Here is a 26564-nt window from a genome sequence, read left to right as displayed (position 1 = left end):
TCTGTGGTGCCATGCAGATGATCGCATGTGGCATTCCGATGCACGACCCCCGATGGATCGGGAATCAATCGGGACGATCGGCCGCAGGGCCATTGCCAATTACCAAATCATCCCCCATCCCACATTCTCTCTTCCCCACGGGACTCGGTCCTACTCCATACATGACTCATAATGTTGAAACGGGGCCCTGTCTACACGAAGAAGAGTCTTGGTCGAACTCGACAATCATCATTCCCATAAAAACTATATTCTCATCGATCAATTCATAACAGTCGACCCGAAACGCCCACGATGCGAGAGAGGAGCTGATCCAGAAGCAGCCAACAAATCTATCATCATGAGGGGAACTAGCAAAAAGGTATAAAGTCCTCGAAAAGAGAAGAGGTAACAGATACAGAGAAAGGGTAAGAAAGTGAGAGACTATTGAGTCGCACACTGCGCAGTCGTCTCGCCTTCATCGTCATCATCCTCCCATGCAGATCCCCCTTCAGGGTCATGGGCTCCAAAATCGTCCAGGTTGCCCTTGGGGTCGAAGTCCACCTCATCGACCGTGTCGGCCTGGATGGGGGCATCAGGCTTCGGCAGAGTCTCCTTAAGTTGCTCCAGAACGGCGGCACTGGGCTTCCATTTTCCGTCAGGGAACTTGATGTTGACGACCAGATACAGGTCACCACGGGCATCGCCGCGCTTGATGGGCATTCCTTCCCCAGGAACCTTTAGGACCTGGCCCGGAGACAGAACCTCGCCGGGGGTCTTGGGGTGCTGGATTTCGATACCCCGACCGTCGAGGTGCTTGACAACCACCCGCGAGAACCCAGTCAGAGCCTCGGCCAGCGTAACATCAATCGTAGCCGTCAGATCGGCACCAGCCCTCCTGAAGATCGCGTGCTCCTCTTCCACCAGATGGAAAACGATGTCTCCGGGTTCCTGACCTGGTACTTGATCGGCTTCGCCCTCGAGGATGATCTTGTCTCCTTCCCTGATCACGGGTCAATTGTTGTACCCAAGTGGATATCGCATATAGTCAAAACTCACCTCGCCCCACGGGGGATGTAGATTTCCAACATTTTCTTGGCCTCGGTGGTCTTCTTTCCCTTGCACTTCTTGCACTTATCCTTGTCGACGAAGTAGTCGCCAGCTCCCTTACACGTGGAGCAGGGAACCATAGTCGGAGACAAGAACTGTCCCATGGGCCTCAAAATCTGCTTGTAACCTGCAGAGCACACAGGTCAGTCTGGCTCAGCTACACTAAGTCCTGTTATCTTACCTTCGCCATCGCAAGTAGCGCATTTTCTCGCTGTCGCCCTCTCCTTGCCTCCTTTGCCCTGACACAGAGAGCAAATCACGTTCTTCGTGCTCGCAAACTTGACCGTCTTGCCCTTGTAGAGATCTTCCAGGCGAACCTCGTATTTCTGCTCCTCATTCGGGCTCTTGCGCGGCTTACGCGCATGCGGGCCGCCGGGCATCCCTCCCATGCCGCCCATGCCGCCCATACCGCCCATCCCACCCATCCCACCAAACATCTGCGCAAGGATATCGTCCAAGTCGGGGCCGGCACCCATACCAGGCTCACCGGAGCCATTGAAAGCGGCCATTCCGTGGGTATCGTAGATCTCGCGCTTCTCTTCATCATAAAGGATATCGTAGGCTTCTTGCACGGCTTTGAATCTGACCTCGGCCTCTTCTCTCTCGCCTTCGGGGACCTTATCGGGGTGGTTTGCTAGGGCGGCCTGGCGTTGAATAAAAGAAGTCAAAATTTGTCCGGGGGCATGCTCTTTTCAGGAATCGCACATACCTTGCGATAAGCCTTCCGGATCTCATCTTTGCTAGCGCTGTTGGAGATGCCCAGGACCTCTGTATTCCATCACATTTAATTAGCTCCTCATGCACGCATTTCTAATATGTCGTGGACCTGAATAGATTTACCGTAGAGGTCAATATTGGCTTGCGTCGCCACTGAATCCCAGGCATTAGCAGAACAACTTTTTTTTTGTGATAGCGGAGCCACATACTTAGAGAGTGCGGGTGGAAAAAAAAAGCCCAACGGTAGCTCAAGCAGAAAACAGAAGGAACCGGGTATCAAATCGAAGCACAAACGAACAACAAACAAAAAGACCAGTCACAAGTCTACAAGCAGTGTGCCTGACGAGGAAGCAAGCGGATGAGACGAGCAATCGCGATTAGAAGTGCCGCAGCCCGATCCATACTCAATCCTCACAATTTATTGCCGCCCGAACCAACCAATCACATTCCCCACGATTGGTCGGCCGCCTTTTGCTGTCGGATTTATCCGCGGTCTAGGTTAACTTGCTCCGTCTTGTTTTCCCCGGCTTGCATCTCAGTTCCCTTCTTCGGACGGTTCTTTGGCATTGTTAGCTTGGAGTTAGCTGTTATCTGAAACAATGAGACGTCCAATGCCCTCCGTCTGGGCCCGTCGTCCGTGGATCTGCACCCAATGTCGAGCTCGCTATTCCTCCGTTGCGCCGGGTTCGAATCTCCGCGCTGGCAATAAGAAGACGAATCTCCCGGATTCGCCTGCGAGAACTCGGTTTGCGCCGTCGCCGACTGGATATCTTCATTTGGGGTCGTTGCGGACGGCTTTGTTTAATTATCTGTTGGCGAAGCGTACGGGGGGGCAGTTCTTGCTGCGCATTGAGGATACGGATCAGGTTGGTTGTTTAGCTGGTCGGAGATTGCGAAGAGCAGGGTAGGGCTAATGGGTGGTGTTTGCAGAAACGTACGATTCCGGATGCTGAGCAGAGACTATATGATGATCTGCGGTGGGCTGGGTTGCATTGGGATGAAGGTCTGCGGTCCGCTGGGAGGGTACCACATCATGGCGCATTGGCTGATGGAACTGGTTGAACATACAGGCCCGATTGTTGGAGGTCCGTATGGTCCGTACAGACAGGTATGGCTCGAGTGATTGGGTGCTTTGATACTCGAATTGATACTGAGGAAGTGTCTTCTAGTCCGAACGTACCGCGATCTACCGCACCCACGCGCAGGAGCTGATCAAGAACGGCCACGCCTACCGCTGCTTCTGCTCCGCTGAGCGATTGGACGCTTTCGCGAGACATCGCAGCGAAGCTGGACTACCGGCCGGTTACGATAGAAAATGCGGCGAGGTCTCTGCGGAAGAGTCCGAAGAGAGGGCGGCCAAGGGCGAAGCGCATGTGGTCCGGTTGAAGGTGGAGGGATACCCGATGTTCAATGACCTGGTGTACGGCAAGACGGGCCAGAACCGCTCGCCAAACAAGCTGGATCTTATCGAGCGGGTGTACGATGACCCTATCCTGATCAAGTCTGACGGACACCCGACCTACCATCTGGCGAACGTGGTGGATGATCATTGCATGAAGATCACCCATGTCATCCGGGGAACGGTAAGCTGTTCGAGGAAGACGCAGGATACATTGGCAAGCTGACACCTACCTAGGAATGGATGCCCTCGACCCCGCTGCATGTCGCTCTCTACAACGCCTTCAAGTGGACGCCTCCCCAGTTCGGCCACGTGCCTCTTCTTGTGGACCAGTCGGGACAGAAGCTCAGCAAGCGTAATGCGGATATCGACCTCACCTTCTTCAAAGACACTCAGGGTATCTTTGCCGCGACCCTCGTGAACTTTGCCGCCCTCCTAGGCTGGTCGCACACTAAGAAATCGGATATCTTCAACCTTGAAGAGTTGGAGCAACTCGTAGGCTTCCCGTCCATCCCTCACACACCCACTCACTAACCGCAACCAGTTCAACCTCAAAATCACACGCGGAAACACCGTCGTCGCCTTCGAGAAGCTCTGGTTCCTCCAGAAGGCTCACGCCCAACGCTTCGCCGCCACCGAGGGCCCCGAGTTCTCCGAGATGGTGACCAAAGTCTCCCAAGTGGTGGAGGACACCTACCCAGCCGAGCAGCTGTACGTCCATCCCCTCCTCCCCCAACACATCCCTCGATTCAAACTGACCTCTCAGCTCACCCATCCTCCAATCCCGCCCTCTAACCAACTACATCCCCCCTCTCCTCTGCGCGGACGCCAAATCCTACACCAACGCCTCCGACTTCGTCACCCGCAACTCCACCTTCTTCACCACAACCTTAACCCGACCCCCCTACACCCCCGCCTCGCCCACCAACACCATCCCCATGACCGCCCTCCACACCGCAAGCGCAGCTCTCACCCTCGTCCCGCCCTCCCACTGGACCCTCGAAACCCACCGCGCCAACATAACCGCCTACGACGGCAGCACCACCCCCCCACCAACTTCCTCAGAACCAACCACCCCCGAAGAAACCGAAAAAGCCCGCAAAACAGCCGACAAAGCCTTCAAAAAGGAACTCTACCACTACCTCCGCTGGGCCTTGTCGGCGGGTGCCCCGGGCCCAGGCATTCCGGAAACAATGTACATTCTAGGCCACGAGGAGACGTTGCGTCGGTTACAGGAGGCGAAGAAATTGACCATGGAGTTGGTGCCTGCGCCGACGAGGAGAGCGAAACAGGGGACTGCGTCGTTGGGGACGGATCGGTCGTGGATGGGTTCGCTGGCGCCGGGGGCTTAGTTCCCACTATGTACGTGCTATGGAGTAGGTTAGAGTGTGTTGGGTATTGGGGGTGGAGGTGTGGTAGTGTAGTGGGTGAGTGTATGAGTATTATGCTTGTAAGATGAATGTGGAAGATAGAGGTGTGGAGGTGTAGATGTACAATAACTGTAAGATAGGACCAGATTATGATTATCTACTTCATACATCCTACATCTCCAGTTTCAGAAAACTTAAACACTAAATCCATTTCTAGGATGTAATAAATAAAGCGACGAGGCTAAAGTAAGATAGACGAACGGCAATGCGCTGATATCACAACACGGATCAAAGATGACAGATGAGAGAACATGCCAAGGACTTGTAAACTTGTACACGGGTCCATAGTGAAATAGACAAAAAGAAGCAAGCAGAGAGCCACACCAAGAGGGAAGAGGATATTCAGAAACGTGTGAGAAAGGCAATTATCAAAAGAGGAAGAAGAATGAGAACAAGATTGATTCTCAACACCAACCACCCCATCTATCCCAGTCCGGGTAGAGCAAATTATTCAACAGGGAGCAAAAGCATAATACAAGAAGGAGCCTGGGTTCTCCGCAGTTCTTTTCTCTCGACAGCAATGTCATGATTGTTGTCGCGCCTGCATCACACAGTGAGTGGCAGGGATCGGAGTAAATGCGCTGTGGGAATCCAAGATTCGACGTCAAAAAAGCCAGAACATAACGCGTGTGGTATAATCCGAATTTTAACAAAGAAATTAAGATGGTTAGCTGAGCACGATCGCTCGAGTGTCGGTGCCGCGAAGGGCTCAACTATTAGTGGCATGGTTCTGAACGGTGACAGAATGGAGGGCTTGGGGATGAAGGGCTTCAGGATCGTGAAATCGTCAACGTCGAGTCGTCTCGTAGTCACGTTCTTCGGAAGATGCTGAAAGTTTCGAACACATAGGATCATTAGGGGTGACGAGGGCTATGTATGAGGGACTCCTCAATATGGCTCCAGTTCGTCGTCCCAATCAACGCCACTGCCGTCGGCGCGAACCATGTGCCCCATCGGATGGGCGTCTGGTTCGTCCGGACTTACGCTCCGGATGCCTTTGGCCTTTTTGCCTGCAAGGGAGCGGATCTGGCTTTCCTCAGGGGGAGCCACTCGTTTCCCGTGAGCAGCACGAAGCTTGGCGTAATAAACGTCGCTGGCGTCCACTTCGGACTCCGATCCGTCATCAAAAGTCTCCCAGTTTTCGGACCCGGAAACTGCGGTGTGGACCGTGGAGGAGTTTGACACTTGTCTCGGCGCTGGTGGAGGGGGCATGCGCTGCAAATATGGGTTTGGCTTCGGATATCCTTGCATCGAGGAGTTCAAGGATAGCGAAGACGCCGAAGACACTGATGATTGAGAGAATCCGGTTGATCGCTGAGAGAACGCGGAAGAGCTAACAAACGAACGCTGGTTACGATCATCATACACGTCCTCGGGGCTGACGGGTCGAACGAATGAATTGGACAAGGCGCTGGCAGATCGGGGTGGCTCAAACAGGTAGGCTGCGCGATCCTCCCTCGACTCCCCACCGGTCAGGGCTCGCATCCTCGGCGGTGGTGCACGAGGCGCCGGCATCTTACCGTTGACCGTGCTGGACGAATAGCTACCTGGAGCGCCCCGGCGCGGGGAGTTGCTTCCGTGTGGCATATTGCTCAGAGGCACGCGAGCTGGGATCTTCGAGGGTGATTTAGCCCCGGCCCGAGTAGCAGCCCCGATGGTGTTGTATTTGGTGGTCGGATGCGCTGTGGGCGTTTTCGAGGCCGAGCGAGGCGGAGGCGGCCCTCGCATGACACTGCCAGGACGAGAACTCATGACACTAGCAGGGCGAGGTGGTTGCGCTTGTGCCGGACGCTTGGCCGTAGGAGTGGGCCCCGGAGTCTTCGAGCGTGGAGGAGGCTTTGCAACAACGGGGGTAAGCTCGTCGAGATACCGTTCTCCATGGACGAGGAATGGCCGGCCATACTCATCCTCCCACCGCTCCAACTCCTTGCGCAAATCACTCTCCACCTTGGGCAACTCCTTAGAGATCCTCTTTCTCATCTTCTCTTCTCTTAGCAGCTTTCCAGGGTCGCGTCTCTCTCCTTTGGCACCACGGGCCATGAGACGGGACGCGTCTTGACTCGAGGCCGCCAGAGCTTCGCGTTCTGCTAGAAGGCTCTTATGCTTCTCGATGAGCTGCAACGTCGATGCGCGCTGTTCCTTCAAGGCCTCGAGTCGCGCAATCTCCGCTTCGTGTGCCTCCAGCAAGGCGTCGCTGCATACATCCGAGAAAGCAGGCGTGAAATCGAGCATCTCTTCTTCGGAGAAATAAAGGCCATCCCAGAGTTCCTGAAGCCGGCATCGGGCATCCTCCACAAACAGGTGCAGATTCTGTCTCTTCAGCTCATTCAGGCGCTCCAATTCCTCCTCAAACTCATTGATCGTCCGAAGTCCACAGCCACGATTCGCGGCCAGGAACGCCTTTCTGTCGCAATCTTCGACTCCAAAGCGTTCCCACAGCGCCTCGACGGCATTCTTAAGATCCTTCAACTTGCGCTCACGGCCCCTCTTCTCCTCCAGTAGCTTTTCACGCTTCGCCCTCAAGCTGGCTAGATCTGATTCGTGGAGACCCAACTGCTCCGGCGATTCGCGGTAGAATTTGACGATGTTGGAATCGGTCTGGACTTGGGGCGTTCCGAGCTCGGCCCACAGCTTGATAATCTCCTCGCAGGTGGTTTGCACAAATTCGAGGCGTCGGTGGTACTCTTCATAAACGCGGGTGAATTCGCTGTCGAGCGCAGTAACGTAGGATGGCGAGAGGTCAAAGCTGGGGGAGATGGTTGATCCCGGCGCGGTTGGCGGCAGTTCAATGGCGACAAAAGTTGGTTCGAGATGCGACGAATACGATTCAAGGGCCTCAACAAGTTCTGCTGCATATCAGTGACGGCGCTTCTTCTGGCGCTGGAAAAGACTTACTCCTGACTTGCTCAAAGCGCTCCTTGTGTAATTTGCTTAACGCGCCGTGCTCCTCTCGGAGGAAGCTGAGACAGCGATTCAGGGGATAGCTGACGCGCAGAGCATTGTGATCAAGCTGGTACTGTCCATTTGCCTTTTCGTCCACCAGAGACTTTTCCATATGTTGGATCGCCGTGATGAGACGCTGCGCCTCACCCTCCATATCTTTCTTCTCGCTGTAAAGAGTCAGTCTTTGCTTCGGAGTCATTAAGTTCAGCTGAGCGCATACTTATCCACAAGCTTGAGATGATTATTCAGCGTTTCCGACAAAGCGCTGAAGAGCTGCTTCCATGTTAGTCGCGAGAAGCGCATAAACATACGACACAACCGACCTCTGCCTCTCTCGAGTCGCGCTCATGGTTAGGGACACCAATGTCATCATAAATTCCGTGCAGCTGAGCAACAATATTGTTGACCTGGGTGGTCAAGTAGCTGGTGTCAACCGCCATGGTGCTGAAAAGTCCAACGCCCGAACCAGGGGGTTGGTTGTTGACTTGCTGATTGGTTTATGTCGATTTGTTTGAGTGCGCGACCGGAAACAAATTCGCCTTTAAAGGGCGGGGGTCAGCGTCATGTAAGCTCGGAGGCGGCGATGCGCCTGGAGGTGGACAGCTGCGAGAAATCACAACAGGCGGGATCGAGACGGCGATTGACAGCGAGCGCCTCACGGAAGGTCGAATGGCATCTGCGAGAACAAGGGACGACCCGCCAGGTTTATGAGCCGGTCAACCAGATGCAGAAATATGCAAGGGTGACGGGGGTGGAGGGGGTTGAGGAGACCGCGGTGGAGGAGGAAGACAATAACAATCTGGGCCGGCCTCCCTTGGGTTTCTGCAGCCGCAATCCCGATCTGCTCGCCGCTCAGGTGCTGTTGAGGGTTGAGCATGTCACCCCGTCGTCCCGGCAACTGCTGACTCAGATGCTCACCGCCCCATTCTGCCGTCATTCAGTCACCGCCCCCCCGCGGTCCAGCCAGCTCGACCTGCCATACTCCGCGTCCTTCAACAATCCAGATCATCACTAGCCACTCCACCCTCAACGTCACCCCATTCAAGATCGCCCCTCTGTCGCAAATCATCCTTTCCGTGATACCTCTCCGCTATCTCCCTTCTCAACCCGACCACACCCGTCTCCACCATCATCATGCAGGCTGCCCAGCAGTCCTGGGGTCCGTACTTACTGCCCCGACCTCCCCCCGCGGTCTCACACTAACCACCAAACCAGAGTTCGAGAATGCCATCAGCCTGATAGACCCGCAACGCGACACTCTCTACCAATACGATGAAGAAACGCACAAGGCCCTCTCCGCCGCCCGCCCCTGGGCCAAAGACCCGCACTACTTCAAATCGATCCGGATATCAGCCGTCGCGCTGCTCAAGATGGTGATGCACGCCCGCTCCGGCGGATCCCTCGAAGTGATGGGCCTCATGCAAGGATACATCCTCCCGGAGACATTCGTCGTCACCGACGCCTTCCGACTCCCCGTCGAGGGGACCGAAACGCGAGTCAACGCCCAAGACGAAGCCAACGAATACATGGTCTCATATCTACAGTCGTGTCGGGATGCAGGGCGGATGGAAAACGCCGTGGGATGGTATCACAGTCACCCGGGGTACGGATGCTGGTTATCGGGCATCGATGTCACTACCCAGGATATGCAGCAACTCGGCGGGCCGTTTGTTGCAGTGGTGGTTGATCCCGAGCGGACTATCTCGGCGGGGAAGGTGGATATCGGTGCGTTTCGCACGTTCCCGAAGGACTATACCCCGCCCAAGGGTCAGCAGGAGGATGATGAGTATCAGACGGTGCCGTTGAGTAAGGCGGAGGATTTCGGTGCGCATGCTTCGCATTATTATTCCCTGGAGGTGTCGTTGTTCAAGAGTGCTTTGGACTCGGAGATTCTGTCGCTTCTGTGGAATAAGTATTGGGTGGCGACGCTGAGTCAGAGTCCCTTGTTCACGACGCGGGATTATGGGAGCAAGCAGATGGTGGATTTAAGTCAGAAGGTGAAACGGGCCACGCGGGGTATCGAGAGTAATGCTTCTCGGGGCAATCTATCGCAGGTCAAGGATCAACAGGTGGAGCGAGTGGCACGCGATGGTCAGCGGATCGTGTCAGAGGAGGTGAAGGGTCTGTTGGCGGCGGAGGTAAAGATGAAGCTCTTCCAGGGCATTGGGGAGGAGAACAACACGAAGACATAATCCACTCGACTTGAGAACCCATGACAGCTAAAGCAGCTCTACGAATGAGATGACCAATTGACGCACACCCTTCCGCCCTATAGATCGAAAATGAAATCTAGAGTATCAAACTACACTAGATCCAAGTCTTGTACATCTGATTACTATTCGTAGTATGTATATAGCAGGTGTATATATCCGCAGAAGAACAGGTCAGTACAAGGAACGAAACAAAGGGGGTAGTAATCATGGAAAAATATTGCCCAAAGCCAAGGCCAATCCGTCAGTAGCCTGCGTCATGATATATCATTATCCGAACCGTAAAGGAGCCTCTGTATGAGATCACAATCAACACCAGGTGAGAGACCACGAGAGCAAGGAGAATTTGTACAGAAAGAGAAAGGACCAAGCCATTGTACAGAGTGATATAGTCAAACACAGTATGCAGAGAGTCAGAAAAAGCCGAAATGCGCTGGACCGTCAAGGTGGACTGGAGACAAACGAAATTGCAGAGTCGTATCGATGTGAGATGGGTCGGGATGGGAGGGACCGGAAGAGAGACTTCAGTTGCGAAAGGAGAGGATGGGACAAGGAACGACAGGGAAGAGATGGACCGGGTTGAAGCCGTAGTCGGAGCTGCAAACATCCTGCCACGATCGGGGGGTGGACAACACCCGTCTTTTCTCACTTTGATGTACCATTTATGGGGCCACCAGTTCGTGAAGACATCTAGTTCAAGGAATGCATTGCCCACGAACACTCAAAGTGACCGATATGGCACCGTCGCTGGCGATATCCCTGTATGCCTTTCAGAGTCATGGTGACAAAGCTTTGCTCAAGCTTGGCGTACATTAGTAGCCAACTGAGGAGATGACGATCGTCCAGACGAAGTCGAAAAACAGTATAGAAAATCTCATAAGACCCAGCTGTAAAAAACTGATTGGCCATGTCGTAGAAACGGCGCGTCTTGGTATCGGCCGGGTCATAGATAAGGGAGGAGCCGTCGGGAGGGCCTTCGGATCGGTGTTCGTCGCTCGCAGGATCAGCCGCTCGAAATAGAGTTGGATGGCGTGGTTAGAGTGAATCTCGATCGCGCCATCGAACATCGTTCCTGCATATGATAGGCTGTCGTCGTCGGGTCGAGTGAATGGACGGTCGACAGGGGTGGCTGGGCAGCACGCGATAAGGAGCCCCGACGGAGAAGCGATAGGCGAGGCTGGCACTACAGGAATCCCGATTCCGACAGCAGTCTACGGGGGAAAGAAGCAGGTTAGTCTCGATCAATCACTCAGAGGTCTTCCACAGCTCAATATTTCTCGACAAATGGCCGCGCCTAGGGAGATCAACCACTGGACCTCGGGAACAGAGCAGGGGATAGGGATGGGGGGAAGAAGAAAAAGCAGAACAGGCGACTTGATCAGCGCGTCGACACCACCATGCTCGCGAGAGTCAAGGCGCTCATGTCTCTACCGGTGTTGGCATACCTCGCAATCTTTTCGTCCTCCCGTTCTCTCGGTTCGACTTCCAAACTCCGATCGTACATATCGTGCACATCGCCGGCGTTTTGCAGGTTACTGAGAATGTAGTCCTGCAACTCATGGACCGGTTGAAGGAGGTAGGGGACGTTCTGGTACTGCTGGATATCGCGAATGACCTCGGCCGTTTTGGCGCGCTTGTTGAAATTGATCAGCTCCGACGGGGTGAGAGATGGGATACCATCTTCGATGAACGTCAAATCTGTCAAGTAGACACCTAGACAACTAGGTTAGTTCCAAGGCCGGGTACCTATAAACTAGAATCTCGAGTAAACCGCATACCGAAAAAGGGAATGCAAGGTGGATTGGCCAGGTGCAGGGTCTCTCGATATTCGCCAAAGTTCTTCGTGCTCGCCATGAGCCGGCGCATCTGTTCCAGAACGGTGGATGTGCGTCCGCTAACCTGAGCCCATGTTCGTCCGAGTCGGTGGATGGGGGCCGTTCCAAGGGCAGAGATAATTGATGTCAGCGTCGAGTAATTGTTGAGGGCACGACATTTCTAGAAAGGTCAGCATTCTACCCTTCGACAAGGCAGGATAGAACTTACATCTGCTACGTTGACAAAGTGCTTGATAACGACCACGCGCTTTTTGACATCTGATTGGTTGAGGATCATCTCCGCAACCCAGTTCGTCAGCTGGTTTGAATGGAGAATCAACGCCTTGACATTCGCAGCAGGTTCCGGTTCGTCAGGCCCGACTTTCTTCTGCCAGGTCTTGTTCAAGCACTCCGTAGGCCGAATCTTCGAATAGAGACGCGACTCAATGATAGTCAGTTGCCGAGCGAACTCGGTAGGGTCGATATCCAAGAATTTCAACTTCTTCATGTTCTTCGGGATAATCGGCGTCGGAGCAGCAGTTGCCTGTGTAGGAACAAGGCGCTTCACAGTATTGTCTTGTCCCCTCAGGCGCTGCTCAATGACCGCCAACAGTTGCGGGGAACCGGGAGTCTTTGTAGTGGCGATCGAATCTTTGGTGAACGCATGAACGTGCTGAAGGAGCGCCATATGAGGTTCGTCATTAGGCTCCATCCAAAAGTTCTCGAACCAACTCTTCAAGATATTGACCACGCGGAACCGGATTGGTTTTTGCTTCCTGTCAACCCACATCTGCATTTCATCCGGGTTGAGACCGAATGGGGGCTGAATGTTGAACCGCTCGGTGAGCATCCCGAAGAGCTCCTCTGCGGACGTAAACGAGCGGTAGGTGAGAAGGAAGGTGTTGTTGAAAGAAGCCTCAAGCTTATCATGGCGTGTCAGCTGTTCCACCAACCCTGCCAAGGTTCCGCACTTCAAGGCTGGCATGTCGTTCTTAGTATCGAAGAACACTTCACCTTCGTGATCCGTCTTCAAAAACCACGGCGTTTCCTCCGGCTCACGAACGGGTTCTCGAACAGGGGGTTCTCTGGGGATGGCAGCCGGAGGAGCTTGTCCAAAGAACCTCTGTGCCTTGTCCATATTGCGTCGCACCTTCTCAGACGTGCCCTCAACTGAGTAGGAAGATGGGATTCCAATGGATTCTGTGGCGACTCCCACTTGAGACTCGGAACGGCTGTGGATTCCCCTGAGCCCTGGGTTCTCTCCGCCCAGGCGACTCTCGGCGCGGAAAACAGCAGTAGGCTCGGGTACCTGTTCGAGGAGCAGTGAAAGAGAGAATCCAATCTGTGACACATAGTTCTCAAGCTGCCGGTGAACACCACGCACGGCATTCAAGCGGTCATCAAGGGAATCGCCGCGCAACTCAGCCCACTCATCACCCAGTGGTGCCGACACGGCCTGGCAACTGAGGACGAAATCGGCAATGGCATCGTAGGTCCTCTGCTTCTGCAAGCTGAAATCGACCAACTGTGGATTCTGGAAGCTGGTCCCGAGAGGCGCCAAGTTGATGGACTCCACCGCTGAAATCCAGGGGCGGAACTGTTCAACAACCTTGATGGCAGCGGTGGCAACGGAATTGCTAATCTCTTGGTGTTCAGCGATCGTGACAATCTTCTTCTGGTTTAGTGTTAAGCGCTCTTCCAGCCGACGGATACTGCCAACAAAGGACCTCCGGAGAATATCGATGTGATCCAGAAGGGTGGCGTCCAAGGTCACGGATGGTTCCGCTCGGGAGTCACTCGCGTCGTGGTCCAGAAACGAGGTCGGACCCGAGTCACTGAGAGACACGCCGTTGTTTTGCCAGCAACCGCCGGAGAAGCTGCCGACAACGAACCCAGGAACGATGCGACGGATAGTCTCGCCACGCTGTTGTCTGGCCACTTCGACATAGCCGTAGACTCCTTGCATCACGCCGTCGGCTTCTTGCAAGCATTTGTTGATCGAATCTGGCCCGGGCCAATCTGCTGCGGCAATGTGGGATGAGAGCACCAGTTTCGAGAATTTGGACATCATGTCCCGAAAGTGGGGGTATAGCGCCTTGTTGGTGGAGATGACGGATGGGTTTCCAGAGTGATTGTCGGTCGTATCTGAGCCAGCTGCCAGCAACATGCGCAGATGGTCGGATATATCTTCCGCTTTCCTCACGTATTCCGAGCGGTCGCCGTTTAACAGTGTTTGCCGATAACCCTCCACGGCGTGGCGCATGTTATCGACGAGCAAAGGCCAGGTCAGCTGAACCGAGACCCCATCGTCAACGAAATGCGACGGGACTTCGGAGGAGACCGAAGGCCTGTGGATGTTGTCGGAGATGGAGTTGTTGCTGCTCGCGGCGGAATCATAGAGCTTGTGCAAGTTGAGGAGGGACTGGTGAGAACTCATCCCGTCGTTGGTGGACTTGGTTGCCGACGGTGGATGCAGCGAGTCCATGGAGGTGGCGGGAGAAACGCCATCCAAGTAGGACTGACGTCTCCGGGACATAGAATCGCGCGAGGTCAGCATCAACGACTCCCCCTCCGCTTCCGAAGCCGAGCCATCGTAATCATCCTCATCGCGTTCGAACCCACGAGCCATCATCTCCGGCGGAGGTCGAGTCTGGTCCGGCACGAGGAAGTTGCTGCGATCATAGGGGCCGGTCTCGTTGGCCGCGGGATTCTCGAACGGCAGCTCCATGGTGCTATAGCCGGTTAGAGTGTTGAAATAGAACAAGCGGCCGTCAGGCGTCGCCTGTGGAATCCAAAAGGCGGCCTCCTCCTGCTCCTGGGGAGCGCCTGTACCCTCGATGGGCAAGATCGGCTGCGAGTCGCGCGGATTGCCTGCTGAGTCGACCTCATCGCCCTCTTGCTCCTCTTCGTACTCCTCGCCGACCCCGGATTCTGCGCTGGCCTCTTCATTCTCGTGCACCTGAACCTGCGATACCTGCTCTTCCAGCTCATCTAGGTCGGTAATCACGGTGCAGTAATTGCTGGGGAACCAGCCCCGAACACTGTTGTCGATGACGCCATCCCACCAACCGGTTTCGAGCTGGTTCAACACCTGGATAATATCTCCCCGACGAAAACTAAGACTGGTGTGGTCGTCTGCATCGTAGTCATACATGGCCCGCACGAACAGGGCCGGGGGCGGTTCGGGGCTGGGCGTGAAGCGCCCATTGGTGGTCATCTTCATGGAAGAGATACGCCGATTGGGCGATTGATCGGCAGCGAGGGCAGGCTGAGGGAAGGATAGACTGTTCCCACGGCTGCGCGGGCCAGTAGTGGGGGTGGTGACTTGCTCCTCGGGGTACTCGAAAGCGGCCGTATAGGTGTTGGTTTTGGTGGCCAGCGCAGATCCGGTATCAACGGCCAATGGCTCTGCCGCCCGGGAATCGAACATCGGGTATCACAGCGATTGACGGGTCCGAAAAGAACGGAGGGTGGAATAAGATCGGCTCGCAGGCGTCCCCGCAACGTATGGCTGGAGGAGCTTAACGAAAGGCGTTGTTCATGACTTTGTCGGCAGGTCACCGAGAAACGAACGAGCGAAGCGGAGGGGCGGTAAACGGAGTCGTGGGGGGTTGCAGAATGACTGCGGGAGTGATAGGTAGATAGCGGCGGTGGTGGTGGTGGTGGTGGCAGGGAGAGCGAGACGGAGGGAGGGGGTCTGAGTGGGATCAAACGGTGGAAATGGGCACGAATGTGAAGCCAGAACGGCGTCAGTTCTGGTCTAGAGGATCCCGGGGTCAGTCTGGCATGGAGTGAGAGAAGAACCGCAGGAAAAGGAGAGCAGCGGCAGATTGTAACTGCCAGGAGAGCGAGGGAGATTTAGGGAGGTTCCGACGGTTTACTAAGTCTTGGGGTGGTGGGCAGATTGGCATTATTGGTCTGGCTGGCGGTCGGGGGGGACCCAATGGTGGAGTGACCATACCGCCGTACCATACCATACATACCAGCCGGTACCACTGCAGCTGGCTCACAGTTCTGTACAGTGCACCGCGTCCAATCTTGTAGAGATGGAGTGTCTGGTTCTTCTGGCAGTCAGTACTCCGTACTAACTGTCATGGTATGCAGTCGGCTGTCAGTTTGATGCCGGGGAGTGACCATTCTACACCGTACCAGCCAACATACTGCACAACACCCAGTGTCTAAAGTAGGTACCAGTCCGTGCTTGCAGCCGGTGCAAGCACAGTTTTCTCTCGTTGATTTCTTTTTTTATCCCTCAATTCTTGCCACCCAACCATTCATCTTGACTCCCTGTAGCCTATCATGTAGCCTATCATTAGCTTAGCGAGACCTCGTGTCTTACCTGGGGAAAAGTGCCAAACCAGTCCACCGCGTGAATTACCCACGTATGCCAGAATACAGGCTCTTACACGGGAACAGCACGAGCCTTCTGAGGCTTCGGATGGCACCGTTCTCCATCGGCCACCACTCCTACCATTGGCAGACTGCCTGGGTAACCACTTCCCCGAACCATGGATGCGAGCGACGCTCTCCGTAGCAGGCAGATCTGTTATTGGCAGCGGACGGTGAGTACGTGCGCATCCGGACCCTAATGGGGCTCTTGGGGGTCACCCAACCTTGTTACCTGAGACGACTCGACTCGACTCCCGTGACGGTACGCTGGTAAGGGCCGAGACTGGCCGTCACAGGTTGGCTGGGCCAGGGGTTGATATTATACGGTGATCATTGGTTGGTGAAGCGTGTAAATCGGGGAGAATTCCAGCCACTGTCTTCTCCTTCGGGTCTCAACCATCACCTGAGAAGTTGGAAATTGGAATCGAGTCCGAGTCCACACCGCACGGCTGGTCCGTTCAATCTGGAGGCATGTTCCGGTAGCCGGTGTGATTAACTTCTTATCCATCCAGCCCACTCGCGCTCCAGTTTACCTATCAGAGTTTCAGCGCTGGACCCGGACCTCCCACTTGGCTGTTCCCCGTTCTCGGTGGGGACGTATCTTGACTCGCGGCGCGCGGTGCATTACAACGGTCAGCTGGCGCTGGCCGCTAAACGCTGAGGTTGGCGATCATGGGGTAATCAAGAGCATAGATACTCGTTCGAAGAGTATACCCATTGATGCTAGCCTTACTGCTAAGCAAAGACATATACGCGATACCTTGCCATAGGATTGGTACTGACCCCTGTCCATCAACCGCCGCGGAAATGCAGGATTTGGGTCTGTGTACGCAAAGCCACCAGGATGATGATAACGTATGATACTGATCAGTAACCGGTCTTGAACGTCTGGTAAGTTTGCCTTCTATCACCAGCTGATGTGCCATGGTAGCTTCAGTTGCCTAGGTTGTCGTGAAAGCACCAAACGCGTACTTTTGATCAATTGATTGATCATATACCCCTGACGCCGGAACAATGATATCAGGACTGTTTGGGTATAATCAATCGAGTGTGACCGAGATTCAAGATACCGCACATACAGAGCTCATGATTGTTATTGCCGATCATCGCTCATTGGCCTCGACGGTAACAACATACGTTTGAATATTGATTGAGAATAGTCTACTGCTTGGGATATGCTCTGAGAATTTCGGTCATATTATAACCGCCGCATTGTGATAATCCAGACAGAACCGAAGACTAGGGTTTATGTCAACATGCAGATGATCTGCTGACAGCTAGCAGGGATGTCGTCTGCATATGATGACTTAATCTTCAGAGATACTCTGCTTACACGTGAGAAACAATTCTATTGTCTACATATCTACAGAGGTTGGACGGTGATTGCCTTATAAGTAGGCTCCAGATATTTCAGTTGACGAGCGATGCATGAGTCTTATCTTCGCTGACAGCTATAGCATGCCATTTATCGTTGAGAAAGAGGTATCAAAGACCACTAGCGACGATAAGGTTATCGATCATGAACATTGATACTTTATGAAGTCGGTCGTTCATGAGCACTGATCCTTGCTGTTAGTATATTTATTATGAACTTCTGAACCTGCATACCTAAGATGAATATATCAAAACTCTCATGTTAGCAGCTACAAGCCTTTCCAGGGGACCTACTTCTGTCAACTCAAATCGAGCACTGTCTGTTCGAGATGTTTGGAGACATGATGCGACTGCAACTCGACCTACTCCCATTGTCACTTTTTGAGCCAGACAGAAGCGAGCATATCTCTCTTAGCTTTGCGATATCTACATCTATATCAAGATATCGAAAGCAAACACTTCTCTCTTCTCTTTGCCTCAAATTAATCCCATTATCGGAATGAAACAACAACCACTCCTCCGTTCACAATCATTGTCAATCTACTAGTTGATATATTGACATCTCACCCTCGAGTCACTCAACCACAATTACATCAACATCCAACATCCAAACAAACCAAGTCTCTACCCAACGTAACAATACCACCATCCATACCCAACCCCATCCTCAAACAATCAATCCAATCCAACCCATTCCAAGTAAAGACATCAATCACTCAATCCTCTATCCCCGAAAGGATGTACACCCGATACACCACCCCTGCTCCTTCTACTCCTTATCGATACCACAACCTCCAAGCCCACCACCACCAGCAGAAGCAGCAACACTAACCGGCCATAATCGGCCTTACCCGCCAAGCCCATCCCTAACCCAAATCCACCCGATCACACAATCGCCCCAACCCATCCTTCTCCAATTCTAGCTTATTTCTACAATTCTAGCCCACCCCACTATCCTCAATCCGGACACCTTCGGCCTAAAACCCACGTGCGTCAGCCATTCTTCGGACTCCGGATACTTATCTAGGTCGGTAAGCCAGATAAGTGCCAGACTGTCAGATGTCAGACTCGGGGTCTTGTTCGCTAGGTCCCCGGGTCGGGGACTAGTCGGGTGTTATTCCGTAGTTTGTTTTGAATTGATGTTAGTATAGGTATGGTGGACTCCACTTTGGTTACTAGAGTTGGTGAAGGTTCCGGGTGTGCCGGCGGGGATATCTCGGCTTTTTTTTATGGATTTCTTGGTAAAGATGGGTTTTATGGATCGGTGGTTGGGGTTGGGGTTGGGGTTGGATTTGGGGGGGAGGTGCATGTGAATATCAACTTGTAAATACGGAGTGGGATTTGAGGTGAGGGTTTGGGTTGGTTACAGGGCTGATTGAGGGCTGATTCAAGGTGTGTATATGATTATTGGCTGATATTGTGGTAACTATGGGATTGTTGGTGAATGTGATTGTCAGCTTACACATCGTACATCGTACATCGCACAAGTAGAGACCGTTGGAGTCTGCAGAATGTCATGTCAGCCGTTCTTACTTGCAGGGGCCGAATGTGTGGTTGTGTAGGGTTGGTTAGGAGGCTGGATGGCTGACGTTGGATGGACGAGTATATGGTGGTAGTGTTGGGTTTTTACGCTTCGTGTTATCCTTGTTTATTACTGTGATGCAGGGCATGTAGGGTAGGGTGCTTATGGTGTTGATGGGTTACAAGGTATGGAGGAGGATATGTGTAACGATATACGAGGAATACTATCTTATCGGGTTGAAAGAGATTCTAGAATCATAGATATATTCTTTAACTAGTCAAGTCACTAACTACTCAAAAGCATATAGTGTTGAATTGCTAAAGAACACAGCACAAGAACCTAACTACATAGTATGTTGCCTAGCGCATCCAACACAGCCCATACCACAAGAAACACATCTCATCTCTCAATAACCTTAACCACTAACTAATACATCCAATGTCTTATAACCTTACATCCCAATCTCCCATGTCTCTCCAGTACCACATACCAAGCACCACCACTCAACACAGATCAGCACGAGGGGCACCAGCAAGGAGCCAACTCAGGGGTAACAAGACACACAGAAGTCAGAAAGAGAGGGAGGGGTAACTCCCCCTCACAGCAGTCGCATCAAGAGCATCTAATCAACTTGATCAATAATCAATCTAATTTGATGGGGCGTTTGAATTTCGGTAATGATTGTCATGGTCATAGGGATGAAGGGGTAATCCCTCTTACCAGTCAGCTACCACACTTGGCAGTCTATCCAGGGATACTCCGTAGATAATACTACAATTATGATAGTAAGAATAATATTATTAACATATCAAGACATGATCAGAAATAAATGAACCCCTGGATCGGATTCGGAGTACTAAGAGTGAGCACGGAGGACACGGAAATGAGCCATGCTGGAGGTCCGTCTTACTCGGACTACCCCGAACCCAAATCAAAGGTGTCGACAATTCGACAACTCGGATTGGGGCATAGTAGTGATAGTAAATAGTTTAAGCATCGAAGAGAATGTACGTCGTACGGGATAATCAAGATAGAATCTAGTACTCCGTACACCGACCCATCATCGCTATTCCAAACAATCGGATGCACTTCCACAGCCCATGAACCAGTCCTCTACTCCGTAGTCTAATCCAAAAGAAACAAAAGTTAGCCGATCACCCTACCGGCCATAATCATCCATCCATCCATCCATCCATCCCGTCCAACTAAAAACAAAAATGAAAAACCAAAACAAAAAAGAACAAAAAAAACTAGCTCCGGAGTACTCACTCTTAGTTAGCCCCAAACTTAACTTCCCAGGCCGCGCCTCGCCATCGCCCCTCCCCCTATTTTTTTCTCTTTCATCAGTTCAGTTCAGGTCATCCACTTGTTTCTGATTTTGCCCGCGGGTCGAATTCCTACTCATCCGGTTGGATGGTGGTGTGGCGCGCAGGATTCATAGGTGGCTTCGAGAAGCTTTGGTTGGATTCTAGGCTCGATGGGATCCAGGCTTCGATGGGATTTTGGATTGGATCCTGAATTTTATTGAGAGGGCGTGGGGTGGGTGGGGGTGTCTTTGTTTAGGATTTGGATTTAGGATTGATTTAGATACGTACGGAGTAGGTGCTTTGGGATGTGGATTTGAAGGCGTGCTATGTAAATGTTGATGGGTGAGTGGATTGGTTTCGGGTTGAGTGTTTGATTGCTTGATGAGTTCGTTGGTTGTCTTAGACTCTTAGGGGTGAGTGAAGGAAAAGTTCTAGGCTAATTTTTCTGACTTGTTTCGAGGTTCTCGGGTTGGGTTACTTCTTTGTTTGTTTTGATTATTGCAAATCTGGTTTCTTGAGTTGAAACTTGAGTTGGGTTGGATGGAGTTTGTCTGTTCGTTTAAGTGGGTGGTGGTCGATGTGGTAGATTTGATAGGTGAGTTGAATTTGTGTACTGTGTAGGAGGGTGGTGTAGCACGTACTTTGTTCGGCTGGAACTGGGTTTATTCTCTCCTTCAGATGTTTGTACTTTGTAGTGGATAGATAGATTCGATAGGGGTTGAACTGTGTAGATGTGGGTTCGGTTGTGGATCGGGTTATAGATCATATTCTTGATATTAGGCCGTTGAATAGATCACTGTTCATTTGGCTATGTGGGACACGGTGCTTTATTTGTAGGTAATTAATTGTATCTACTTTGTAGTGATCAAATACATTTGTAGCATTAATATGAAGAGATGAAAGTAGAATAACTGAGATACATTGTTTGGTTTGGTAGATGATTTGAATATGTCTATGGTATATCCGCAATATATATATAGCTATATATGGGGTACCATCAACCCACTGCGAGACCACAACAATCCAACTAAACAACCAAACCACACTCGAGAGTCGACAGTCTCGAGTTATCCCCCGTGTATGGTATATATCTGGTAAGCGGGAACGAACCATGGAACCATCCGGATACCATCTCCGACCTGACAGATGATTTCCATGGTTTGCTCGATCAATCGAGTACATCTGTTCCTCTGAGTATCTAGTATCTACAGTCGTCGAAATAGTCTAGGCATGATACGGGGCGATAACTAGACTTATTTCGTACACTTACTTTATATAGTCAGTACGGGTCAAACCCACTGGCTAATAACTGCCGATGTCACTGAGTCGAGGACGGGCGGATTAGGTCTAGGGCTAGCAGGCGTCGCACAACGCACAACTGGAAACGAAAAGTGGAGGAAATCTGGTCAGACGGATGTCTGCCGGGTTCGTTTTTCGGCCCTGATAGTCTCATCGAGTGTTATCAGCTCGTCAGCTCGATGGTGGGTCCTCATATCGACCATCGGTGGGTGCCCTTAAGTTTTTGCTAGGACCCGTGATTTCCACGCTCTTGCTCCGTTGCTCTCTTTTGATAGATACTATGTACGGAGACCTTGTTGGCATTTGGCAACAGATTGGTGGACCCGACAGTCCATATTCTCAATGCCATGTGTAAATAGTGCCCAACCCGATAGTATATAGAAGCGGTCAAGAATCCTTCTACAATCATGATCGATCCCCAACGCTCCAACTCGGTGGTGACCACCTTCACCGACTCAGAGGATGCCCGCTTAGGAAATTCCAGACCGGATGGACGGATCACGGACGCCGGCGGCCAGGGTCGCTGCAACCCGCAAAGGTCCTAAAGTGGTCGGGACGAGGAGGCCAGCCGAGATAAGTAGACTTCCTGAACTTCCTTCTAGCCTGCCGATGCTCGCTAGTGTAAGGGCCGGGCTCGGGGAACAGGTTCCTGAATTCCTGCAACGGTACCTAGTGGAGCAGAGACGCCCTGTGGAAATTCAATTGCGCATTCAATAGCCATCCAGGTCGCCAACGATCGACTGCATCGGGTGCAAAGGAGGAATAGAACGGGTAGCTGCAGGCAGGGTGTCCTTTCTTTTCGAAACTGGTTTTTGCGCGCCCCCTTTTCCAGTGTCCACCGACGTGAATGTTCACGACATCGCCCGGGAGCCGCCGGATCACTGGAGGAATGAAGGACACGCTCGCGCCGGAGAAAACTGAGCCTGGATCGGAAATGATCGATCATGGATGGAAGATCGGTATGTACGGGAGATTTTGCACTATTGCCCCCTCCTTGGCCCCGTGCGCCAGCCTAGGAAACCGGTGCATGGCCCGTACGCAGGTGCTCGAATTTGCTCGAGATGAAGCGACCCATCCAAGGTATCTGCTCGACTCTATCACCAACTGGCATCTGACTGAGTCGCGTTCCTGACTGCACTCATAACATCCTTTCATGAGATACAGGACAGGCGTTGACTGGGTCGGACCGCTGCATGGTCTGGAAAGTGGAGCGAGGAATCCTCCTAGGTACCAGGGTTCTGGCAAAAAGGGCGGCTGGACGTGTAAGAGCCAGCCGAGTGTCTGACTTCTGCGGCCATCTTTTTCCGACCTTCTCAAAAGCGTAAGCTCTCCGTTCACCGCTCTATTCCTGCACGCCGAGCTCCTGGCAGATCAAAGCGGTGAGGCCCGCGTACGTAAGAATGGGTGCTCAGGCACTAATGCTGATTGGGAGTCGGGGGACTGCAGCTCGATGGAGTCTGTGATTACTGATTAGGGCTGTCTATCATGACAAGGGCACAGGTAGGGATCCTGGTGAGGTGAACCGAGATAGATCAGATGGCAGACGGCCAGACCGAGATAACAGAGGGTGACATGCATGGATACATCTGTACATAGTAGTCTGCATCATCGAATCGCCCCTCTCGAATCTCGAGATGGAGATAGATAAACTGATCATTTCTCGATATCGGATGGAGGCGTCGAGGCGATCCTCCTGGGGTACTTTTGTGCCCCCTCATGGTCATGTGTGTTTCCCTAGTAACTAACCGTGTCTGGTGGGGTTGGTGGTCCACCGCGATGCCCCACCCGCATGCCGGGATTTTACGGGAACCTTCGTGGTGGTGATAGGTACGATGGTCAAGAGTCGGAGGACAAGAATAGCCTTTGGTCCTGCGGTCTGGAATGAAAAGAGTCGACCGTTGTAATCCTGGCTGAAATACCACCGACTTCATTCCATGGCCCGGTCGATATTCAGGACACACGCCAATCAGTCGGGGACAACTATAGCCAAGGACACGCCGGAACTAAAGTCTCGTCCAGCGTCATCTGACCGCGGCATGTACGTATGTAATCATTCCCCCAGTGGAGCGTTTACTCTGGCCGGCGACGCGGAACGAGGGCGCGTCTCCGAGTAGTAGGATCAGTGAGGCTGGTTAGGCGCGACTGCGGGCGTGCAGGCAGCCACAGGGAATCGTCGGGACTAACTCGCTCTGTATAAGAGCCGAATTCCCCATGCCACTTATGCAGCTGGAACTAGGTAGGTAGTCGGTGTTAGGTTGACGCATCGTCGGCTTGGATGCCAAACTGCCAAAAACAGAAACAATAGTGTTTGGCGATGATGCAGTCTTGCATCTTTAAAGGGACCAGCTGGATCGCTCCAGAACCAGGTGCCCGCTGTCTCAAGCTTTTGCATCCCATTAGCGTGGACTGACCGAGGTGTTCTTGTCCCACAATCAAGAACACCCTCAGGTGTTTCGTAGTCGTCAGGGGGGGAAGTGCGGCGGGGGTGGGGTTGGAAAGTCAAAGGAAGAAGAAACACCATGGCTTTCTTCATCGGCTGACGCTGTGGTCGTGTTGGCCGCCGGAGCAGCTGACCCAAGCTGAAGGGCGAGGCAAACCATGCGCCGGGTTGAACCTGTTGAACCTCTGACCACCGTCCCCCAGAGCATCGAGCGATTAGCTTTCCTGCGGTCTTTTCTTTTACCCATTTCGTCCAGGGGACGTCCAATGGAGGCCGAGGCGTGCCAGAAATTAGGGATATCTGTCTCTAGACTACCGATAGACTGGGCGATGATCTGTCAAACCGAGAGACATCACATCGTCAGCAATATTCTCCTATTGCTGCGTGATGACGGGTGGCTTGTTTCCAGCCAAGCACGCTTCATCGTCTGATATCTGGCGCTGACTTGGCAATTTCTGAAGCTGTTGGTTTGCGAACAGTCTGTAACTACACCATTCTCCGTAGTATCTATTTGTATTCCGTATGTTGAGAGTGGAATACCGATCCTCGTCATCGTGACGGATGGGTCTGGACTCTGGAACAACGGCAGCCCTCGATTGAAGATCCACCGGGGCTAGTTCTACTCGTAGTTAGACCGGATAACCCCATTCACATTTTGGATCACAAGGAAATGAAGTCATCAACAGCCTTGCGGCTGGTCACCGATTATCAAATCACTAGTGGATGGTCTACGTAGGGGTTACCGACGGTGATCCTGGCGAGCTGATTGCCCAGGAGGGGTCTGAGAGGGGAGCGAGGAGGGGGTTGGAGGGGATCGAGGGGATGGATCGAGGGGTAACGGCCATTTCGATCCGTGGGTGGCGGGAACGGAGCAGTCGGAGGGGTCCCAGTACTCCGTAAGGACGGAGGAGATGAGCCTGGGAGGGGAACCATCCATCGGATGCGATCAAAAAAGGGATACGGAGTAGATAGATAATGGAAGGATGCGATGAATACGTAGGTACGATCAGCATGAGGAATGGGAATCCATTTGGACGAATCGTCCACTGACCTGGATGTGTGTGTGAAGAGATTCCGTGGTGGAAATGAAGGGAGCCCATACACGAATCATGTCGGCAGAGCTTCTCCGTGGCATTTCGATGGTGCTGGATCCCTGCCGGAGGGGCAAGGGGGGGCTGACGAGGGGCGAAAAATTTGAAAAAGAAGAGAGGGGAGGGGGTCGTGGTGGGTGTGCGCACTGGTGGGTGTGTGTGGGCAATGGACCGACGATGGATTCTCAATTCAACCTGCTACCTGGCCTAACCGCTTCCAGCCTGACTCCCTTCTCCTCCTCGTCCACTTCTCTCCCCCCCCGATGATGACTTTGATTATTACTGTGGACCAGTGGCATGCAATGACCAAGATACATCGAACTGGAATTGTAGTCTAATGCGGTGCCCTGACCTCTGGCCACAATGATAGCATCTACCTGTCTTTTGGACGGCCCCGCAGCCGACTGTACCAAGTTTGCGGTTCTGCGCTGTCAGATAGGGATGGGCGATAGGGATGATGAGGGCCGATTCTCCTACTCCCGACTCGGTTATTGTCGAGAACTACAGCAAGTAGTCCGAATCATCCATCAGTCATCCAGTCAAACCGTGCTAGTGTGTCTGCCTCGAGGTTACTAAGACAACCTGGAGTCTTGCCCTCCTCACTGCACAGTATCCATCGAACTACTTGTACCCACTGAACAAAGTTACATACCATACCGTATGGAGCGGGCTTCATACCAGCCAACCCCACTATGAAATAATGTCGAGGAGTTGAACTGTTGAAGAGAATCGATCCGAGCTTCCTGCTGGTATGGCTCTGCTTATACTAGTAGGCTGGTGAATGTGCTTCGCTGGTTAATTTTCTTCGAGAACCTGCGAAGCTGAGCGAGAGACGCCATCACTAAACAGGGATAGGATCAACCCTAGCAGGGAGACTGTATCTGACGGCTGATCAGGAGGGGACGGCTGAATAAGGATTTTGAATCACCACGATAACCATGATCAGAAGTCTGTCCAGATCACATCATGAGTCTGGATAACCCACCAGGGGAAACATGTAGGATGCTGCCCAATGTTGTGCATATGAAGAGTGATTTTTCTTTTTCTGCTCGGGTTATTTTCTCGGATATTGCGAGGGGGGATTTTCTCTCTTTTCACCATTTTGCCTTTTTCGCGCTGCTGTCGTACTTCATAGTGTGTGCAAATGGAAAATGAAGAGTGGATAAGATTCTCCCTCACATCGACCAAGACCTCTAACAAACGGTCGATTTCAGCCAGTCGAAGAGGAACCCCGGCTGAACCGGGTTGACGGGTTGGAACTTACTACTGTACGGCCCATGTGGGCTGCGGTGGGCTGGGCTGCTTTGTTTTGTTGTCTGTTCTTGAGTCGGTGTTATTTTTTAATTTCTTTAATTTCTTTAATTTCGAATTATTTTTCGATTTCTTTTCTTTTTATTTTTTTTGCCCTTTCTTATTTGCTTTTTTTCTCTTTTCGAAATATGGGTCACAGAAGGAAAAGTGGACGTGTCCTAACCGGGTTCCGTTTAGCCTGGTCGCGTCGTTAGTCAGAATGGGCGACGGGGGGGATGATTGGGCGGCGGGG

At 52.5% G+C, this 26564-nt stretch overlaps 7 protein-coding genes across 7 annotated transcripts; 2 read left to right on the top strand and 5 right to left on the bottom strand.

Annotated features, from left to right (window-relative positions):
* Window positions 1-211: 211 nt before the first annotated feature.
* Window positions 212-2038, bottom strand: BO80DRAFT_422017 (putative DnaJ domain protein (Mas5)). The gene is made up of 6 exons (XM_025718732.1): window positions 2013-2038; window positions 1927-1956; window positions 1796-1854; window positions 1268-1730; window positions 1036-1213; window positions 212-979 (listed from the first exon to the last, which is right to left on the bottom strand). Coding segments are annotated over exons 1-6 (1290 nt in total). The 5' UTR covers window positions 2014-2038; the 3' UTR covers window positions 212-420.
* A 288-nt stretch (window positions 2039-2326) lies between these two features.
* On the top strand, window positions 2327-4736 carry BO80DRAFT_399279 (glutamate--tRNA ligase MSE1). The gene is made up of 7 exons (XM_025717465.1): window positions 2327-2669; window positions 2734-2806; window positions 2874-2911; window positions 2973-3386; window positions 3440-3697; window positions 3747-3913; window positions 3969-4736. The coding sequence occupies exons 1-7, from the start codon at window positions 2403-2405 to the stop codon at window positions 4552-4554; spliced, it is 1803 nt and encodes a 600-aa protein (XP_025579107.1). The 5' UTR covers window positions 2327-2402; the 3' UTR covers window positions 4555-4736.
* A 784-nt stretch (window positions 4737-5520) lies between these two features.
* On the bottom strand, window positions 5521-8015 carry BO80DRAFT_452286 (putative microtubule associated protein (Ase1); the record flags this gene model as incomplete). The annotated part of the gene is made up of 4 exons (XM_025721945.1): window positions 5521-7478; window positions 7528-7742; window positions 7796-7848; window positions 7899-8015. The coding sequence occupies 4 exons, from the start codon at window positions 8013-8015 to the stop codon at window positions 5521-5523; spliced, it is 2343 nt and encodes a 780-aa protein (XP_025579106.1).
* A 553-nt stretch (window positions 8016-8568) lies between these two features.
* BO80DRAFT_422014 (Mov34/MPN/PAD-1 family protein) lies at window positions 8569-9843 on the top strand. The gene is made up of 2 exons (XM_025718731.1): window positions 8569-8734; window positions 8791-9843. Exons 1-2 carry the CDS (start codon window positions 8710-8712, stop codon window positions 9765-9767), a joined length of 1002 nt encoding a protein of 333 aa, XP_025579105.1. The 5' UTR covers window positions 8569-8709; the 3' UTR covers window positions 9768-9843.
* A 1320-nt stretch (window positions 9844-11163) lies between these two features.
* On the bottom strand, window positions 11164-15029 carry BO80DRAFT_347104 (putative cell division control protein Cdc25; the record flags this gene model as incomplete). Its single annotated transcript, XM_025715408.1, has 3 exons — window positions 11164-11498; window positions 11564-11780; window positions 11829-15029. 3 exons carry the CDS (start codon window positions 15027-15029, stop codon window positions 11164-11166), a joined length of 3753 nt encoding a protein of 1250 aa, XP_025579104.1.
* Window positions 15030-23564: 8535 nt separating this feature from the next.
* BO80DRAFT_208211 (uncharacterized protein) lies at window positions 23565-24152 on the bottom strand. Its single transcript, XM_025714282.1, has one exon. It carries the CDS (start codon window positions 24021-24023, stop codon window positions 23709-23711), a length of 315 nt encoding a protein of 104 aa, XP_025579103.1. The 5' UTR covers window positions 24024-24152; the 3' UTR covers window positions 23565-23708.
* A 487-nt stretch (window positions 24153-24639) lies between these two features.
* Window positions 24640-24940, bottom strand: BO80DRAFT_422010 (uncharacterized protein). Its single transcript, XM_025718730.1, has one exon. The coding sequence runs from the start codon at window positions 24865-24867 to the stop codon at window positions 24670-24672; it is 198 nt and encodes a 65-aa protein (XP_025579102.1). The 5' UTR covers window positions 24868-24940; the 3' UTR covers window positions 24640-24669.
* Between the last annotated feature and the right edge of the window lie 1624 nt (window positions 24941-26564).

This window comes from Aspergillus ibericus (assembly GCF_003184845.1).
Source record: "Aspergillus ibericus CBS 121593 unplaced genomic scaffold BO80scaffold_5, whole genome shotgun sequence".
Lineage (NCBI taxonomy): Eukaryota > Fungi > Ascomycota > Eurotiomycetes > Eurotiales > Aspergillaceae > Aspergillus > Aspergillus ibericus.
This window is presented reverse-complemented; position numbering and strand designations above follow the sequence as displayed.

What these genes read in the sequence shown, in the direction of transcription:
- BO80DRAFT_422014 (XM_025718731.1), top strand. Translation starts at nt 8,710, where the DNA reads ATGCAGGCTGCCCAGCAGTCCTGGG. An exon ending in GGCTGCCCAGCAGTCCTGGG is followed by an intron (nt 8,735 to 8,790) that starts GTCCGTACTTAC and finishes CCACCAAACCAG; the next exon opens with AGTTCGAGAATGCCATCAGC.
- BO80DRAFT_422017 (XM_025718732.1), bottom strand. An exon ending in TCCGGAAGGCTTATCGCAAG is followed by an intron (nt 1,731 to 1,795) that starts GTATGTGCGATT and finishes ATTCAACGCCAG; the next exon opens with GCCGCCCTAGCAAACCACCC. An exon ending in CGCTACTTGCGATGGCGAAG is followed by an intron (nt 1,214 to 1,267) that starts GTAAGATAACAG and finishes TGTGCTCTGCAG; the next exon opens with GTTACAAGCAGATTTTGAGG.
- BO80DRAFT_399279 (XM_025717465.1), top strand. Translation starts at nt 2,403, where the DNA reads ATGAGACGTCCAATGCCCTCCGTCTGGGCCCGTCGTCCGTGGATCTGC. An exon ending in TGGGTTGCATTGGGATGAAG is followed by an intron (nt 2,807 to 2,873) that starts GTCTGCGGTCCG and finishes TTGAACATACAG; the next exon opens with GCCCGATTGTTGGAGGTCCG. An exon ending in CCCATGTCATCCGGGGAACG is followed by an intron (nt 3,387 to 3,439) that starts GTAAGCTGTTCG and finishes ACACCTACCTAG; the next exon opens with GAATGGATGCCCTCGACCCC.
- BO80DRAFT_422010 (XM_025718730.1), bottom strand. Translation starts at nt 24,867, where the DNA reads ATGGATGGTTCCCCTCCCAGGCTCATCTCCTCCGTCCTTACGGAGTAC.
- BO80DRAFT_208211 (XM_025714282.1), bottom strand. Translation starts at nt 24,023, where the DNA reads ATGAAGAAAGCCATGGTGTTTCTTCTTCCTTTGACTTTCCAACCCCAC.